Source organism: Elgaria multicarinata, chromosome 3 (genome assembly GCF_023053635.1).
Source record: "Elgaria multicarinata webbii isolate HBS135686 ecotype San Diego chromosome 3, rElgMul1.1.pri, whole genome shotgun sequence".
In the NCBI taxonomy this organism is placed as follows: Eukaryota; Metazoa; Chordata; class Lepidosauria; order Squamata; family Anguidae; genus Elgaria; species Elgaria multicarinata.
The window spans coordinates 45,777,996-45,796,962 of NC_086173.1; the positions used below are offsets into that span (position 1 = coordinate 45,777,996).

General features: G+C 46.1%; 1 protein-coding gene across 3 annotated transcripts in view; it reads left to right on the forward strand.

Moving 5' to 3' along the window:
* The window catches only part of SLC38A10 (solute carrier family 38 member 10), an 82,749-nt gene extending 64,947 nt beyond the window's left edge, over positions 1-17,802 (forward strand). The window contains exons 12-17 of one of the 3 annotated variants that reach the window (XR_010025184.1): positions 7,504-7,671; positions 7,920-8,333; positions 9,318-9,416; positions 13,615-13,794; positions 14,265-16,505; positions 17,608-17,802. Coding sequence is in view for 2 of the 3 variants with exons in the window: in XM_063120095.1 (XP_062976165.1) it covers positions 7,504-7,671; positions 7,920-8,333; positions 9,318-9,416; positions 13,615-13,794; positions 14,265-15,409 (2,006 nt within the window). In the remaining variant the exon portion in view is untranslated. Of the gene's footprint in view, positions 1-7,503; positions 7,672-7,919; positions 8,334-9,317; positions 9,417-13,614; positions 13,795-14,264 lie in introns of all 3 variants that reach the window. The other 2 variants (XM_063120095.1, XM_063120096.1) reach the window with 2 other exon arrangements.
* Positions 17,803-18,967: the final 1,165 nt, after the last annotated feature.

Below are 18,967 nucleotides of genomic sequence, written 5' to 3' on the forward strand. Positions count from 1 at the left end.
ATTCAGGTTTTGCAATCCTGTGCAAGGAGCAAGATGGATATATTTTTAATGGGGGGGGGGGGAGATGTTGATATGGAGCATTTCTAAATAAAGTTTCCCCTCTCTGTGGTGTCAAAGGCCACTAAGAGGACCATATCATGTGTCTCCTTACGAATGTGAATTGGCTCTAATGCAGCAGGTGATGTGGGCAAGAATTAGTGCAAGCCACTTCTTCCTGGGAGCGTTGCTGCTCTCCTAGTCAGATTCTTGGAGAGAGGGTAGAAAAAGCTTTTAGGGCTGCTCGTGATGAGATTTTATTACAGCCCAGAGAGACTGATTGGCGGACCATTAAAATAAAAGTGGATGCTTCACCAAAAAAAAAAAAAAAAAAACCAACCCGTGAGAAATGTCCCTTCCTCACCCGTGTCCTAATGCAGACGGAAAAGTATGATCCGCTTGGGTTGGCGCTGTGTGTGCACCATCGTCCAGTCATCAGCACTTGGGCTTACTCCCAGTGTTTGGGGTTTTTCCCTCTCCCCCTTTTGCCCAGCCAACTCTTTAGCCCTGAGATCTTTTTTTTAATGTTGTTTTTGTAAGCCAAGAAGCTTTTACAGCCTCTTCGCCTTTTCCTGTTAAGCCCAGCACCCCTCATAAAACATTAAGAGGCACAGCATTACTGTAACATTATCCAAAGGGACCACAAGGGCGACTCTACAGTTTCAGCGATTATTACACATCCTGGGCAAAATGATTCTCTCCAAACCACATATAGCCCCTTATAGATTTCCAAGCAGCGTGAGAGGCCATTAATTCACGCCCCGATGATGAACTTAATTTTGCTTCCTGCTGAGAAAATGACGGCTTAGAGGCAACTTTGTCCTATTACAGAGTGGAGATTTTTATCCCCCCTTTTCCTCCCTTTTTGTTTTGCGCGCTCTCTCTCTCTCTCTCTCTCTCTCTCCCTCCCTGAGTGTCTTGTGTATATGCAAAACCAGAGGTTTAGATACAAGCTTGCTAGTTACATTCCACACTGGTAAACACAACTGAAGCATTAATAAAGTAAACGCCACAGAGACGCCTGCCCTATCAGAGGGGAATATAAGCTGAAAGAAACAGAATGTACGCTGTCTTTCCTACTTTTCACAGCACGGCCGCTGTTTAGCCAAGTGACCTGTACAAAATATGTTTGTGGCTGTCCAGCATTCCAGAGCAGGTGAAAAAGACCAAGGTCTCTGTGATAAAAATTAAATTCCTTGTAGATGCTCCCACTGCTGCAGCAAAGAATGATCCAGGGATAGGTAGTGAACTGCATATTTAAAAGGGCAGGCACACACACACACACACACACACGCACGCACGCACGTGCTTGTGTGTATCTTCCCTTTTACATTTGTAGCTTACTTGCTATCCCTGAGTCATTCTTGCTATCCCTGGATACTTGTATAGGTCGCTTGGCTAAACTGGCCATGATGTGTAAAGTAGGTAATATAGTGTATATTCTGTTTCTTTTGCGTTTGCATTCCTCTCTGATAAGGTGACAGATTCTGGCTTTAATTTATTAATGCTTCAGTTGCATTTTCCAGTGGGGAATATAACTAGCAACTACCAAGTGTGTATCTGAACTTCTGGCTTTGCAGCTGCAGTGTTTCCCCAGAATCAGGATTTTGGGGAGAGAAAAGATGGTTGCAGTCTACATGACTGCAAAAGTGTAATATTTATTTATTCATTCATTCATTCATTCATTCTTGCATTTAGATCCTGCCTTTTTTCCTCCAAGGAACCCAAGGTGGCATACATAATCCTCCTCCTCTCCATTTTATCCTCACAACAACAACCGGGTTGGGCTGAGAGTCTGTGACTGGCGCAAAGTCACCCAGTGGGTTTCCATGGCTGAGTGAGGACTAGAACCCGGATCTCTCGACTCCCAGTCCAACACTTTAGCCACTACACCACACTGGCACTACACAAATAAACTATTTTTGTTTAAAGCAAACTTCTCTAGATGTGCTGGTGGTGGTGAAAGTGAAGAAAGTGTGGAAGCTTACAGTCAGTCTGTGTTAATGGCTCAAGGGCTGTTTCATATCTGGCATTTGTGGGCTAAGCGTGCGAAAGTGTATACCATTGTGTTTGAAAAGCACACACTGCATGCATATGGGTTTAAAAGCAGCAGCAAACAGCAGCTTCACAAAACACACCTGTGTAGTTTAAAAAGGTGTTTTTTTTAAACTGATGATTTCACAGATAGGTGTGTACCCGGGCTCCGCCCACCCCTCATCTCAAACCTGAGTAAGGAAAATGTCACATGCGAAGTGGCCCTCAGCACTAGAGGAGCCTTGAATGTGGCTTTCTGAGGTCCGAGAGCAAGACTTCTGTACTCTGCATGTCCCCCCTGTCCTCTTGAATGTCCCACAGTGCCAGCCTTCTTGCCCCTTCCTCTCTGTTTCAATCCGCTTTTCCATGCCCTCCCCCCCCCCCGCGGTAATTTCCCCCCTGCCCAGGTTTTGTGGGGGAAAGCCAACAAGCTGTTCAACAAGGATAAACCTATGGAAATACGATGACTTGATATATGTTTATACATAACTTAATCTGTCTGTTGAATGTGGGTCGTGGAAAGCGCAGGCCTCTGCCTGCATTTCCATAAGAAATGTGAGCTCGGTCTCTGGATGTTAACACCAGAGTGCATGCAAGAGGTATGATCAGCAGCACCTGATACCTTTCTTGGGTGGAGGGAAAGGCTGATGTTATTACTTCACCCCTTGACTCATGCAGCAGGTGAACAGAAGCCTCGGCCTTGAGAAGCACCACCAGATTTAGCATGATCTCGCTTCCAATCCCAGCAGTGCAAGGGCATGGTGCTCTAGGGCAAAGATTTCCTCATATCTGGCCAAGCAGCCACCCCAGGTCCTGATCCCACCTCTGTTTCATATGCCATGGAAATTGCCACATCCTTTCACCCACGCCAGCACCTTGTCTCCCCAGCCCCCCTCCTGCCCCAGACTTACAATAAATGATACTAATCTTGGATAAGTGCAGAAGATGTTGGGTTAAGAGAGGCTGTGGGTGCACACATCATCTTGGGTCTGCACCTCTGCCACGCTACCCCTTGTGTTTACAGAACACCTCTTGCTGATTTTACGTCAGTGCTGCTCAGCAAGCTGCGGCACTTGTTAAGCTGCAAACCAGTAACCCAATTTTGGTTAGGCCACAAGTACTGGGATCTGAAAAGTCAGTAGTCTCCCTACCCTGCCTGTATGCTCTAACCTGCCATGTGCTGCCCTGGCTCCTTTGCAGTCCGCCAGATTCCACAAGGCTGTTGTACTCAAAAACATACCAGGTTCTGCCCCAGTCCTTTCGAGAGCTGAGAAGTTTTGAAACTGAAAGTGTGGTAACCGTGTGTGTGTGTGGTGTGTGTGTGTGTGTGTGTTGGTTATGAGGTTCTGGACAATGTTGAGTTGCCTTGCGCATTCTCCACATGTCATTCATCAGTAGCCCTGCTGTCTGTCTTCTGACATGTTCACACCTGGAAGATGGAATGGAGGGATACATTTCCAAGCTACATAGTGGAGAAAGCAGTCCAAGCACTTTGTTCCACAGTGAGCTGCCTCTTGCCTATATTATTTTTTATTTACAATATTTATATACCACTCCCCATTCAGAATTTCGGAGTGGTGGACAAAATAAAAAAAGAATAAAAACACATTAAAAGTGTATTTTAAAAGACACAAAGTGCAAAATAATCTTATTTATTTACTTATACAGGACTGTGGTTTTCAGTAAACTGTTCCTCTAAGATTGGCTTTCATCCTGTCCAAGGGTCTTCCCCCAAGTTCTTTGGCGTTCGATTCCTTCCCCCTATCCCGCATTAGCTTTGAGCACTGTATTCTATTTCTCCCCCAACCTGGTGTCCTCCAGATGTGTTGGACTATAACACATCTGGACATCAGGAAAAACATCCTGACTGTTAGGGCAGTAGGACAATGGAACCTGTTACCTAGGGAGGTCGTGGGCTCTCCCACACTAGAGGCCTTCAAGAGGCAGCTGGACAGCCATCTGTCAGGGATGCTTTAAGGTGGATTCCTGCATTGAGCAGGGGGTTGGACTCGATGGCCTTAAAGGCCCCTTCCATCTTCACTATTCTATGAACTCCCAGCATCCCCCAGCTGGCCATACTGGGAATTGTAGTCCAATGCACCTGGACCTCCGAGAAGACTGGCCTTGGGCTTCATTCTCACTGAAGCAGTAAAACTGTCTGGGTTGTACCACTTCAGACTACAGGTGGGGGCTCAAATGATGAATGGTCCCCCATGAAAAAGGATTCCAACAAAATAGAAAACCAGCATGTCTAAGAGAACACTAATCTAAAACCCTTTCCCTCGCATGCTAGGGGTGGTGGTGGGGTTTTTTTGGGTGCGTTTTTGTATGGATGATCCCCCATCTTCACTCTGATATCATTTTAATATTTTGTGAATCCCCTCCTGTAATCTGAAATGGTACATCTAGGCACAGGTTTCATACCTCAGTAAGAACTAGGCCTTGATCCGCTGATCTCCCTGCAGGGATATGTGTATTCTGCAGTTCCACTACAGACATGCAGAATATATTTATTACATCCCCTTTTCCTTCAAGAACCCCAGATGGTATACATGATCCTCTCCACTTTATCCTCAAAATAACCCTGTGAGCTGGTTAGGCTGTGAGCCTGTGATTTGCCCAAAGTCATCCAGTGAGCTTCATGGCCAAGTGGGGACTAGAACCGAGGTCTCCTGAGGGACAGTTCAGCACTCTAACCACTACACCACACTGCCTTTCAAAATTAAGTAATTGTTGCAGTATTCAGTCTCTCTCTCTCTCTCTCTCTCTCTCTCTCTCTCTCTCTCTCTCTCTCTCTCTCTCTCTCTCTCTCTCTCACACACACACACACACACACACACACACACACATATATATATATATATATATATATATATATATATATATATATATATATGCTTTTGGAATTCTTCTGTTTTGCAAGTTTCTAGTACCTAAGATTGTGAAGATAAGCTTGGAAGTGCTTGGGTAGTATCTAAAAGAGATTTTAAAAGTTGTAGGGATGGGGAGTTGAGCAGGTTTTACAGAGGTGGGTGAGACTTCACTGCCCTTCTTTCTTCTAATAGCAAAATTAGAATAAACTATACAAAATAAGCCAAGGTGTATGCATTCATTTACTTTGGACCCGTTCAGACAACACCATGCTGCTTAACCACAAAATGGTAATGCATTCCATTAACCATTTTGTGGTTAAGCAGCATGGTTTAGCGTGTTGTCTGAACGGGGCCTTCATGTATTATAGTGAACTTATTTTTAATTCACACCGCAAACATCATCACACTTATTCAAATATCACATGCACAGACCTCATTTGCTGGGGGATAAGGGTGAGAGGGGAAGGAACTAGATTTCTCCTTAGAAGCAGTATCCTGGTGTCAGGAGTGGACATGCTTGGGCAATGGTCAAGGCTTACACCATTGTAAGGGACCTACTGCCAGTCAACAATCTCCTCACTTTGCTGCTGTGACTCTGTGCTGTTGTGGCCTCTTTGCTTTTCGCTCTCTTGAGCATGGAAGCAATGACCAAAGTAAGGAGACAGAGCAACATCCTCTGCCTTGTGCTTCTCTGAGTGGGTGTGGAACCTGAACCCTGACAAAGAGGACATGAGCAGCAAGGCGAGGAAGAGCCGAGCCATCTCAGAAAGAGACCTCCAAAAAAGCAGAGATCTTGGCGGTCACTCTTCAAGTGCTGTTCTACCTCTTGTAATAATTAGCCAACTCTTCCAACACCCAAGAGAGTGTCTGAAGGTCGAGGCATCCTGTCCTCTTCCCAAGGCTTTCTGCTCCCAGCCTCTCAAACAACCTCCAGTTCCTGTGCTGGAGATCATGTGCCCCACTTGGAAGAAGTGCAGGTATAGGCAGGGGAAGGGAGAGTGAAAATGGCACTGGGTGGAGAAGGGTGTTCCTGTCAATGCGAAAATGACTATTTCAGGCTCAACGCTGCAGGAAATGTTGGGCGTGATTTCAGCTGCCAGAAGTGAGGGAACAGTGGGAGCTGCTCTGCTTCTCTTGCGAAGCTGCATCCTTAGGCTCTTCCATGAGGGTGGGCCCCGATGACACAATCCCTTTATATTTTTTGCTTTTATTCCAACTACCTGTGTGAGCATCTCTCAGCCTTCCCCAACCTGGTGCCCTCCAGATGTTACTGCAACTACCAGTATTCCTGCATGTTGTCTGGGGCTGATGGGAATTATTTATTTATTTATTTATATAGTGCCATCAACGCACATGGTGCTGTACAGAACATTTGGAGGGCATCAGGTTGGGGGAAGGCTGGAGTATCTACTGATTTTTGTGAACCGCCCAGAGAGCTCCGGCTATTGGGCGGTATAGAAATGTAATAAATAAATAAATAAATAAATAAATAAATAAATACTGATTTCATGGGGCGGAAGAAGTTTGAGTGCAAACTCAAACGTTCGTTCCACGGTGCAGCTGCAGAGTTTCAAAAACACGGCGGCTTTCTCTTGTTTGCTGCCTTCCTGCAGAGAGGTGATTGAGGGTAATCACAGGGTTCAAACCGAGGTATCATTGGGAAAGCCTGCGGTGTGAGCCCACCCCCGTTTTCTAGCCATGTAGTCTGTTTTACGCAGGGACCGTCGCAAGCCGACAGATCTGCTGGTAATGTCTACAGAATGACATACGAATTAAGAGCCCCCCAAACCAGGAGCTGCAGCTTTACTTCTCCGGCTTCCTTGGTCCTCTTCCTGCTGGGAATTCCTTTTTGCTTTTTATATCTTTCTCCCCTGCTGCGCCTGTTTCTTCCCCTGCCCTTTTACTGCAGAGTCTTGTAAGCCAACCCCCCACCCCCCACCCGGTTATGTTCCCTCCTGGTTGCTAACCCCAGCAGGTGAGCTCCCTTGGCCAAGCCTGGCTTCTTCCCTGTGCCTGAACCTGCTGCTTGTCATGCATGGCATGCAAATGAGCAAGAGCAATGCTGCCATCTAGTGGCCCCATGCCCTAACCAGCGGCATCTCATTTGTGCCAAGTAGATGCAGCACCGAGGGCCACACCGTCTGTGTGCAGGAGACCTATGATTGGATCTCCTGACGTTTAATGAAATGGAGCTGGAGGGGGTGGTTCTGTTAATTTCATTGGAGAGGCACCCAGGGAGCGGAGTTTGATGCCAATTTCCTGATTTAAATAGCCCCCTAGTGGTTGCAGTTTGATCTGTGTTCCCACCCCATACCCCCGTCTTGGTAGGGCATATAGCAGCATGGTGGGATTTAGGTCAGGACAATGTTGTCCGTGTGTGTGTGTTAAACAATCTTTGCCCAAGCACTACTGCTCCAATCAAACTTGCCCTCCCCTCATAGCTGTGTTTCAGCAAAACCAGAAAACAACCATCACAGGTGTTATATGCATACTTTAGCCTTATGCCAGCTGGACAGTGCAAGGACCTGTCTGTTTGCTTAACCGCCTCCATGTTTTCCAGACCAGAACCCAGCAATCAAAGAAGTGCCCGATAAGCATGACCAACCCATCTTGCCAAATGGGAAAGAAGAAGTGGAACAGCCGCAGATCAAAGTTCCCATGGATGTGCCTAAGAGGGATGAGAAGGAGAAACCCAAGGAGGAGGTGCAACTGGACCGGCCTGACCAAGGTAGTGTAGAATTGGGAGTAAGGGAGGCTGAAAGTGTTGATGATGGAGAAGCAGCAACCCCAACACTGATGGTCTGTGAAATGGGCATGAGCCAATTCTGCATACCTCCTTGTCGTTCCTGATTCTAGTTGCATTTGGTCTGTAGCCAAGGAGAGCCGTTTATAAGGTCCACATTAATAGAATAGAACCTTGCCTGGCAGTGCTTCCTCTGCTCTTCCTGGTCGACAGTCTTCCTTCTCTCTCTGTAGGCATTGCACAGCCTGTAGGAGAAGCCCACCGCCACGAACCGCCAGTACCACACGATGCGGTAGTGGTGGATGAGGGTCAGGACCGCGAGGAGCCTGATGAGAAGCAAACAGCCAACAAGGAAGTCCTGGTGGAGGGGAATCCTGCGTTGGCAGAGGAACCAGCACAACCTAAACCTGTCCCCAAGCAAGCAAAGGCAGATGGTGGCCAGGAAAAGTTGGAGGACCATCCTGTGAAAGACCCAAAGACTCTGAGAGAGGGGGTTGCTCATGAGGATGAACGCCCCCCTTACAAAGACCTTCAGCTGGACCAGCAGGGCGAGAGGAGAGACCAGGCTGCGGATGAAAAGGAGGGTGCCGGTCTGCAGCTAGCTGAACATGCAAAAGAAAGGGTGAAATCTATGGAGAAGGAGACAGGTAGGTACCTTCCCCTCCTTTCCCCTTCTCTTCCTGGAGAGTCGTTTATTCTTTGGGTCCCTGAGAACATCCATGTCTGTGCTTAACTATAAACCATTGAAGCATTTGGCTTGTGTCACCAATTTTTTTGAAGAATGCACCACTGGCAGCAGGGATGCTTGAGCCGCACCCAAGCTGAGCATCCAGCTTGGCATTTGAGGCTGGGAGTGTCAGAGAATCACTTGCTCTGCCTTCCCCAATGGCCAGCCCTGTCCCCAGCTACCGCCTGCCGCATGGCTTCTGCCTGTTCATCCCCCTGGCCTACCTTGCGTTGATGTTTCCCCTGCTCACCCTTATCTTAGCCCTTGCCGTGAAAAAGAGTGAGTGAAAAAGGGCTACTTCCTAGAATAAGACATGGTTTCGATATCTCCTATGAAATAAATATCCAATGCTTTCTTTGCATGGTTTTTTTAAAAGTGAGTTTTTACATAAGGGAATATAGAATCGTTCTGTGAAGATCTCAGACCTTTGCTCTTCATTGCTTACATTGCAAGTTTTCTTACTACTGGCGTACAATAAAACAGCCTTTTCCATCATTGCTGGTGGGCAGAACAGGGGTTGCAGTGATTCGGCCGGCAACGGCAGACCCTGTGATAGCCACTGCGCACTTGTTCGCTCATGTGCTAAGCATCATGTGCTATGCTGTGCTGCTCATTGGAGACCCAGGGCTAGAAGAGCTTGGCAGGTGCCATTTTACTAAGTGCCCACTGCAAAGCTCTGTATCTTGCATTTTAATGGGCTCAGGCAGTTAGCACTGGTTTGTTGCCAGCAAGCTCTAATGTTGTTAAATATTTTTATGACTTTTTCTGCAGTTGTCAAGTTGAATGGAAACTGCATACAGAGTGGCTGGGGAGGGCAAGGAGGAGGAAAGGCAGCCTTTGGCAGGGAACATCTGCCGCTTTTCTTGCTCAATCCAGGTGCATTTTGTCCGTCCTTTGTTTGCAGGTGAAAAAAAGGAGCCGCTTCCTCCAGAGAGGCTGGAACCTGCCGAAGCTGAGCAGAGAGAGATTCGTAATGCAGAGAATGGAGACAGGAAGCTGGAGGGTAAGCGTTGTCCTTGCTCTGCACAGCAGGTGTACACACCTGGGCTCATATCTGCCTCTTTTGGTATATGTGCATAGGCCGGGAGGCCGTAGTTCTGCGAATCAAGGGTAGGCTGCAAGGCCAGGTCATCTTGCCTTGGTGTAACCTTGGAGCGTGTAATCTGAGGCTGCCGCCACCTGGGCACCGCAAGCCCATCGCTGCTCTAAGCCAGCTGTGAAAGTGATCACACTTCTAGGAGGAAACAGCCCGGCCCCATCGAGGCCTCTGCTTGGAATGGAGAGCACACGACTGCTCTGTAAGGGAGTTACCCAGTGCCCCTGCAAATAGGTCTCCCCCAGTTGCTCAAAGTATGCAGCTTCTTCCTGAAAGGCCTGTGACCGTTCAAAAGAATGGTGCTTTCTTTGCACTGAGTCCTTGCGCATGATATTTGTTTGTCTGTTTCTCTGCAATCGAGTCGGGAGAGAGATTCAAAGATACAACAGCCTCCCTTCTTCTTTCTCCCCCACTCCGTTTGCTCTAGTGCTTTAAAGGTCACTGATGCCAGGATTGCTGTGGGGCTACAGGAGCCTGTTCTTCCTTTCTCACAGTACACTCCCCCCACCCACCCCAGGCTCTGTCAGTCTGGTGAAACGTCACCTCAGAGCAGGGCTTTGCTAGAAGTCCTCAGGGTCATGCTTCATGATGTTATTGTGGAGTCCAGATTCTTTAGAGATGGGCTTCCTAGGAATAGATTGATGTTCTGCCAGTCCTCTTATGTATGGAAGCCTGTGCAGAAGACCTGTTTACACCATGTGGAAAGAAGAGCCAATGTGGTGCGGTGGCTAAAGGGTTGGACTGGGAGTCGGGAGATCTGGATTCTAGTTCCCACTCGGCCATGGAAACCCACTGGGTGACTTTGGGCCAGTCACAGACTCTCAGCCCAACCTACCTCACAGGGTTGTTGTTTGTGAGGCTAAAATGGAGAGGAGGAGGGTTATGTACACCACCTTGGGTTCCTTGGAGGAAAAAAGGTGGGATATAAATACAATAATAAATAAATAATTTTGCCCCAACATCAGTCCAAATCTTTTGACTTCCCTAAACCGTCTCCACTTACAGTTAATGCCAAAACTGTCTGGTATCTTTGGTACCATTTTTGTGTAAACCACACACTTACATTTAATCTTCCGAAGAGCACATAGTGTTTAACATTTCCATATGCTGCTGACAAGAGGTCTCCAGGTTCCCAGTTCCCAGCTACAGAAGTAGGTTTGCTTTCAAAATAAGGAGACATTTTGGAGCTGTGATGTGGAAACCGGGACAATTCTGAACTAAGTTAATACCAATGGGTTTCTATGGAGCACTTGTGTCCTAGAAAAAGGTGATATTCCCTTTAAAATGAAGCATAACTAGTAACCAGCATTCGCCCTAGTGGGTTGCAAGCGTGCTGAGGTAAATTACCAAGTGTGTGTCTGCATGTTGGGAATGAAGTGATCAAAGGAGCCGTATGGTTGATGTGTGAACTCCACATAGAAAAAGAATGCTGGTAGGTGTCTCCTTAACAAAGGCAAAAAAGCTAGTGGGAGGAGGTAAGCAAAAAGACTGGTAAAACCTGCAGAGAATCTACTAAGATATATGCTCAGGGAATTCCGACATGACAAGAGTGATCACAAGATCATAAGACTTTTGAAGAATCCTCTATACCAAACAAGTCTAAATAAGAAAGATTTCTAGGCACGCCTGACGTCTTTTTGAGATGGTGGGGCCACGTTATTTAAGCCCACTTCTTTCCCCTTGTAGGATTTGTACAGCCCTTACAGAAAGAGTGCCTTTAAACATGTGCAGAGTGTTTCACTGAGAAACATCAACTGTTCTTTACATGCCCATGGATAGAAGGGCTAGCTTCCATGGACATGATTTTCAGACAATTTTGAGCCCGTACAATATAACATCCATTCACGAACGTGTTTTTTTTTAAGGGAACACATACACACGTTCCCCAAAACTAAAATGCCTAATTCAGCAATGTTTTTGGAAAAGGGGGAACACGTATTGCATCCATGTTCTCTGCCCACTCTATCTCATTTAGCCTCTCAAAAACCAAACCACTTTTTCCCTTTAAAATGGGCAGGCCTGATTGTTTCAACTGCATAGGCAAATATAAGGGCTTACGAAGCTAGGGAGCTTAATTTATACTGGAGAGTCCCAGATTCAAATCCTCACTTAGCGCTGAAATATACCTTCGCCTGGTATTTTCTTTGTCAGGCTAACACTCCTCACAGGGCTGCTGAAAGGGTCAAATTGTACACTGCACAAACCTCACTGGAGGAATGGCAAGATTAAAGTAAATAATAACACAATAATTAATCCACCACCAGAGAGCTTAGCATTAGACCCCATTTTCAAAGCTGTGGCTCAGTCCTGGAAATGGGACGTAATAACTTCTGGCCATGCGCAGAGTGCATCTTACCTCAGAGTTATTGCAACTAGCTGCCATATGTCTAGGAACAGGAAGACCATCTTCTGGGTATGAGGGGGTCAATCAGTGTGACATTGGAAGGGGCTTGAGAAACCATACTTTTGATGTTGTTAATTCACTAGCGAGCTGTCTCTTTAATGGACCCAGGTAGTACAGAGCAAGCTATAAAGTCAGTAGCTCGTGAGCTACCAATGGGGAACCACAGCCAGGCTGTTCCATGCATGCATGCATGCACACACACACACACACACACACACACACACACACACACACACCACTGCTATATATGAGGACGGGGTAGACAAGTTTGATCATCAGTTTAAAGTGATCTCCTCCTTCCGCAAGGCACCCATTTAAATTAGAAATGCTAATGTACAAGAGGAGCCTAGGAGGACCCAGTTAGGAAAGTGATGTCAAGCTTTTTTCCAGGTGGGAGTGGTAGGCTGGCTACTCAGATATGCAGCTTGGAGCCAGAGGTCCATCATTGCAAGCAGGCTGAGGGAAGGCCAGGCATGCCGTTCAAACTCCGGTAAGCAGGAAGCATGCCTGAGTTGACTCCGCCTTGCCTGCACTCTTTCTTTGGGCTACAGCCAAGCAATAAGTCCTGCTCGCATAGTCAGCTCCAGTGGGCAGAGATGTTGTTTGTCTTCCATCAGCCCAAGAAGTAGCTATTGGGTTAGCCTTTGTAGTGAGGAAGGGAAGGAAAAGGAACTAGCAGGCAACCAATAAGCAGACAGGATTCTAGCGGCAAAGACTGGGCTAGGAGAAAATAGACCAACTACCTGGAAATGACATGTCTGGTTATGTTCTACGGGGAGAGGCAACCAGAATCGTTATGTGACCCACTCCACAATCTCTCCCCGCCCCCTCGAATATAACAGGCACACAAGATCACCCGCCTCTTCTTGTCCATTGAAGAATTCCTTGTAGTACATGTTTGATGACTTATTTTCTGTTTTTTTGTATTAAGAAAAATAAACAGTCGTTGTTTCATAATGTCTTTCTCCCTTCTGCTTCACAATGGGACTGAAACAGACAAGATTAAAATGCTAGTTGCAGGTATGGACTGAAAGAAATTGCAACTTAACCCTAAATCTCCAGGCTCTGAATTTATGGGGAACGATGCAGTGTATGTGATGGTGTTAGTAAAATGCGTTGTGTATTTCTGTATGAACTTAATGCAGGTAACTGGAATCTCTTGAGATTCCATCAGTTCTTTCACAGCCCCCAGCCTTCTTAATCTCCTTATGCCGGAAACTCCCCCAAGACAGCCACAGCGAGCGTGCAAGTCCATTTCCTTTTAAATGTCACAAAATTCATTCATTCTCTGAGTCTCTGCCTGCTTTACTACATTCTGCCAGGATCTGTTGCTTGCTTTGATCGTAACTTGGCTTTCCTTTGGAAAGAGCTGTCCCTTCCTACTTAAAATGCAATGTGCGTGGCTGCTGTTCAAGGTACAAAGAAGACATCATAAGACAAACAAATACAGCCAGAATAATAATTCTTTCCAGCAAGGTCTTTCTGGAAGGTGCTGGGGGGGAAATGGGTTCCTTGTGGCCAAAGGTAAAGAATAGGTTTCAAAGTGACGTTGCCTCAAGATTAGAGAAGTGTAGAATTTGCAAGTGTTGTGGAGGCCATAGCATGCACACCACTGCTCCTGACTTCCTGTATGAAGATGCACAATAGACCATTTTGGCGCATTCATTCTAGCCCCATTTCCCTCCCTCTCTCTTTCCATAGAAGCTGGGAAGAAGAAGCTACTAGACCATGCAGTCCTGTTGCAAGTGATTAAGGAGCAGCAGGTTCAGCAGAAGCAGCTCTTAGACCAGCAGGCAAAGTTGCTGGCAGTGATTGAGGAACAGCACAAGGAGATCCACCTGCAGAGGCAAGAGGAGGGAGACGAGGAGAAGTCAAAGCAAGGTAAAAATAAGAGACAGGGTTGGAGAGAAGAGAATTCTGGAGCCATTGCTGAGCCTACTTCTTCAGCTTCAGTACAAAGGCTGCCTTGGGAATGCCCCTTCTCCAGCGTTCCCCTCCACAGCTAGCAATACAAAGCCATCTTCATTCTGGAAGCCAGGACAGCAGGCCATATCATGGTGTGAAAGCTCTAGCTCACATGTATTTAGAAACAGTGGAGTTTGAGGGGCCATCCACACAATTCAGGAGTTGTTCAAAACTGCAGGAATCCTAAAACTTCTGCATTGTTCATGGTTACGAAATTAATTTGGTAACCATGGCAATCAGACATGGGGGCAGTGGGTGGTGTTAAGAAGAAGGTAGGAAGTGGTATGACCCTTTTAAGAGGACTTTTGTGTGTGTTGCTGCTAGAGATAGCTCCCCTTTGCTAGAGTAAATAATAACTAAGAGCTGTTTGCTTCTCTTTGCAACAGAAATTCTCCAAGAACCTGGTATACCATTCTCCAAGAGTAAGGAAAGAGAGGAAGACCCTGAAAATAAATTTGAAGGTGCTGCAAAGAATATACCTAATGATAGACTGGATCATCCCCTGCAAGCACTTGACAACCAGCCCCTAGACTCTGGTGGTCAGAGAAGACAGCAGGTCGGCGATCCAGAAGAGCTTCAGCATGTGCACGGCAAATTAACCGGAGCCCCACCTAAAATCCCTGCAGCACATGTAAATGATGGGAAGAAAATGGCACAGCACCAAGCTGGGAAAAACCAAGCAGGGGACTTAATGGAGCCGGTCAGAAGTGAATCACAGATAGCAAGGGCTGACAGACACTACCAGGAAAAGCAAGGAAAAGTTGAGGAGTTGAAAGAAGGCCAGGACATCCAAGTGGTACAAAATGCCCAAGAAAAAAACAAGAACGCTCAGAAAATGAATGAGGTTGCAGAAAGAGCTAAAGACCAAAGAGAGATACCTGAGGCAGCTAATGTCCATGAGCTTGCAGGGAGGGTTCCTCAGAGAGTCTCTGAGAGAGAGGCGCTTGCCAAGGAGGCTAACAAAGAGGACCCCCATGATCAAGAAGGGCAGGCAGATTTTGTGCCTAAACCGAAAGTTGCTGAAAATGGGCAAGAGAAGCTGGAGCTCCCAGAAGCTGTAAAGGCTGACAATGTTCGAGAGAAACAGACCCTCCCATTGGACCAAGTTGAGAGACTCCAGGTCCAGGGGGCCAGCAGTAGGGAGCGGATGGCTGCTGCAGCCCACAGTCCACAGTCCAATCATGCCAAGGAGCCAGGGCTTGATCCAGAGAGAGAGCCAAAAGAACAAGAGAAGTTGCCCAGGTCGCCAGAGCACGTTAAGGCTGCCCCCAGGGACCGTGACAATGCGAAACCCAACAGAGACCTCAAGCTGAAAGCTGACCTGGACCTACGCCGCAAGAGGCGGGACCTGGAGGAAGAAGAGGGGGAAACAGGCGGCGTGATCATAGGACTGAACCCCCTCCCAGATGTGAAAGTCAATGACCTCCGTAGCGCACTGGAGATTCAGCTAAATCAGGCAGCAGAAGGAGCCCAGCAAGCACTTCATAGTCGACAGATTAAACAGATACTAGAAGCAGAAGAAGAGATGTGAACAAGCAATCCTTTGCACAATTGAGAACAGATGTAGGAGGTTGCCGACAATTTGGGGGTGTCTGTTACTGAGTCGGGTATATAACTGTTCACCATCTAAATCAGCTGGGTGTTGTTCACTAGGCAAATGTTTACCTGCCGATGCTTCAGAGGAAATTCCATTGCTTCCAGCCTGTTGCGTACTTCAACACTGTAACACCCTGTCTCTCTTTGTCATGCCGGTGGCTAACCCACACACACAAAAAAGGTTGCCCACCCTCTGGGCCTTGGAGGGGCTTTGTGCTTGCCACCATTCCAAAGAAACATTTACATTTTATTCTCACTCAGTTGCCTTTTTCTCTTTGCTTTAATTTCTTTGTTTGGAATTAGAGCCTGTTTTCAGGCTTGTCTTACCTTGTTGGAAGCTGCCCCCTGTGTGTGCATGTTTGCATTCCTTAAATTAATTTTGGATTCTTCCTTTCTACCTTGTCTACTCTTTGGGGAATGGGCCAATCTGCCTTTGGAAGCAGTATCAAGAAGGGGAAAGCAGTTCTGCAAGTGACTAAAATGGGAACACCCACCATTCCAGGGAGAAATTCTTCGGAATATTGAGCTACTTTGTATTGGATGCATCTTTAAACAGGCTCATAACTTGCTGTTCTGGTCTTCTTCAGCCAGGGGTCCATACTAGCAATAATAAAGAAGTCACCCATCCCTTCTTCCTCTCTGCGAGCTATAAAAGCTTAGGTTCATGCTTTTAAAACATTCCTATCCCAAGTGCATTATGGAACCATACTGTGCATGAAAACTGCAAGTTACTTGCTGCAAGAGGATGTGATGTTGGAACATGTAATGAAGGGATTTCCAGGAGGCGTTATTAAAGTGGACCAGTCTGCATCTACCTCTTTCCTCCGTTTGGCAAGGACACATGCAGTGTTGCTGTTGAAAGCTTCCCCTGCTACCTCCCAATGCTTGAGGGGTGTGTGAAACCTGGTAGAGCTGATCCTTGACTTGCAGCTCACACACTTGAGCAGAGCTCACTTGTTCAGGCCTCCTGATAGGGATGATACGGCCAAACTGAGCAGCTTTGGACTCTTAAACATACTTACCATCCAAAGGTATCAGTCCATCTAATCTGAGGTTCTTCAGGTTGCGGAAATAACGGAATTTGACACTGTGAAAGGTTTATGCTACAGACAGGCAAAAGATCTGATTCTGTAAACTGGTGTCTTTTATCTTGTATAAGTCTGCTTTTCTAGAACAGTCACAGGTTCAGCAGGCATAAATGCTAGCACTGACATTGCTTCTAAGGCAATGGCATGTGCAGGCGAATGGAACCGGGGCACATCTCTGCTATAGCTTGCCTGTGAAATGTGTTTGATGCGTCTCCATCAAAGGAGACAGAGAAATGTGGCTAGTTCCGCTTGCCTACTTCAAGGGGCTGTTTGCCTTGTCATAAAACATGAATTTTATTATAGCCTTAATCTTCAGGAGTCCCCATTGTCCAGTTTGGCCTTCATGCTAAACCGTAGTTTCTCATGATGCGAATGGGCTGCAGTGAGCCTCAGGCTCACACACTTCCTTCAGCACAACAGCAAGGAGTTCAGAAGCGTTTGCTTATTTATTTGCATAAGCACAGCTTGTTATGTTGTTTAAATGTCAACCTGTTGGTTGCTGTTAATTATGGTTTATTTCATATAAACCATAGCTAACAGTCGCCAAGTTTGTTGGTTCAGTTAACATGACCAGCTGTGCTTAAGTAAAAACAGAAACAAAATCTTTTGCACTAGAGTGTCTGATCCTGAGGCTTACTGCAACATTCACATCATGACAAATGATGGTTTAGTGCAGTCTTTCCCAACCTAGTTGTTGGACTACAACTCCCATCACCCCAGATCTTTGGCTGGGGTGATGGAAATTGTAGTCCAACATCTGGGGACCCTAGGTTGGGAAAGGTTGTGGTTTAGTATGATGTTCAAACACATCCATTGAGTGGTGCTGCTCAAAGCACAATTAACTCACAGCTGGGATTGCTATCACTTCAATCCCATATGTATATATGATTACTTTATAGAGTATGTTTTTGTAAATACCAGGAAAGTTGTTTTAATATAAAGGGTGTTAGCTTGAATGTCCTGTCAGGCTTTTTCTGACCAAGGGTGATGTGCTATGCGCTGTGCTTGCTCTGTGACCAAAGATACTTCTCACATTCCTCCACAGAGCAATTGGATTTTAAGCACGCCATCTTGAAGCAGCTATGGAGAGGGAAAAAGAGGGAAGGCGGAAGTGGACTTCAGCTAGAACTCTTCCCTCAGTGCCACAGCACAAGTTCCAATTTTCAAGGTTGTACAGTGACATGCAGCTAGGGGTGTTGCCAAGCTGCACAAACCAATAAAGTAAATTCAAGCATTTTTACCTGGAGCCGTTTTTCTTGTTGGAAATAGTTTATTCACACTGTAATGATGCTGCCCTGCAGGCAGTATGCACCTTGTTGATCATGACCTGCTTTCTACATCTTCTTTTGATCTCAGATGCCACCCATAGAGCCAGCAAATCAGTGTTGAGGACAAATCTGGTGCATCAGAGTTTAGTTGTCTGTTCAGCTATGATCTTAATAAGCACCCAGGTGAAAATTTCTTGGTCCTAGCCAGATCTACTGCTGACACTTCACACATGTGATAAGTAAAACAATTTGTGAGGCACAATTAGTTATAATAGACTAGCACACTTCTAAAAGGTATTTACAGACATATGACATGGCATTTTAGTACTTTTAATGACATCCATCCACATGAAAATATCTGGCATTCTGTGAGACAACTCCCACTCGGAAGAAGTATCAACAATCAATAGATTGCTCAAATCGACAATTCCTGAGAACCTTGGCAGCTCTGTCACCTTACGATGGGTTCCATAGGTCAACAGGAGCTATAGCACTGCCCCAGTCTTTGTAGTTCTGTTGGGCAGATTCCTCTGCTGTTCTGTAACCTTGGCCTATAAAATGGCTTTCTCCTTAGGCAGTTTCACTGATTAGATTTTTTCCCCAAAGCTTCAATAGGGAAATCCATGTTCAGAAGGGAAATCAGACAATCAGAGTTAGATTCCTCAACACAACAGGGTTTGGGGTTGGTATGGTGTGTGTTTTTAACATGCCACAACTGAATTAATAGTCTTACATAAATTAAACAGGGCTGTTAGGGAGGCCTGACACCATGGGCATTCCTTTTTATTTGCTCCAAATCTTCAGGAATTGGAATTAACAATATCAGCTAGCTTAAGGCTCCAGCTGTAGTGCCCTACTTTGCATTTTGTTCCTGTAAGTAGAAAGGGAATGAGTAAATCCTCAGGGCAAAATTGATGGTAAAAGCTAATTTAACTATGCCACAAACGCCCTGAGGAGAAAGAGGAGGCTGCTTGTTTACTTAGTCAGACAGGAACCTCTGGTACAGTGCACCTAGCTCATGCAGCAATTTTATCATCCGATTGAATATAATGGGAATTCTCCCTTAGTGTGAAAAGCTGGATTAAACGGTTTACCTGTAATTTACAGCCTTGTACTTCTAATTCTTGACATAGTACT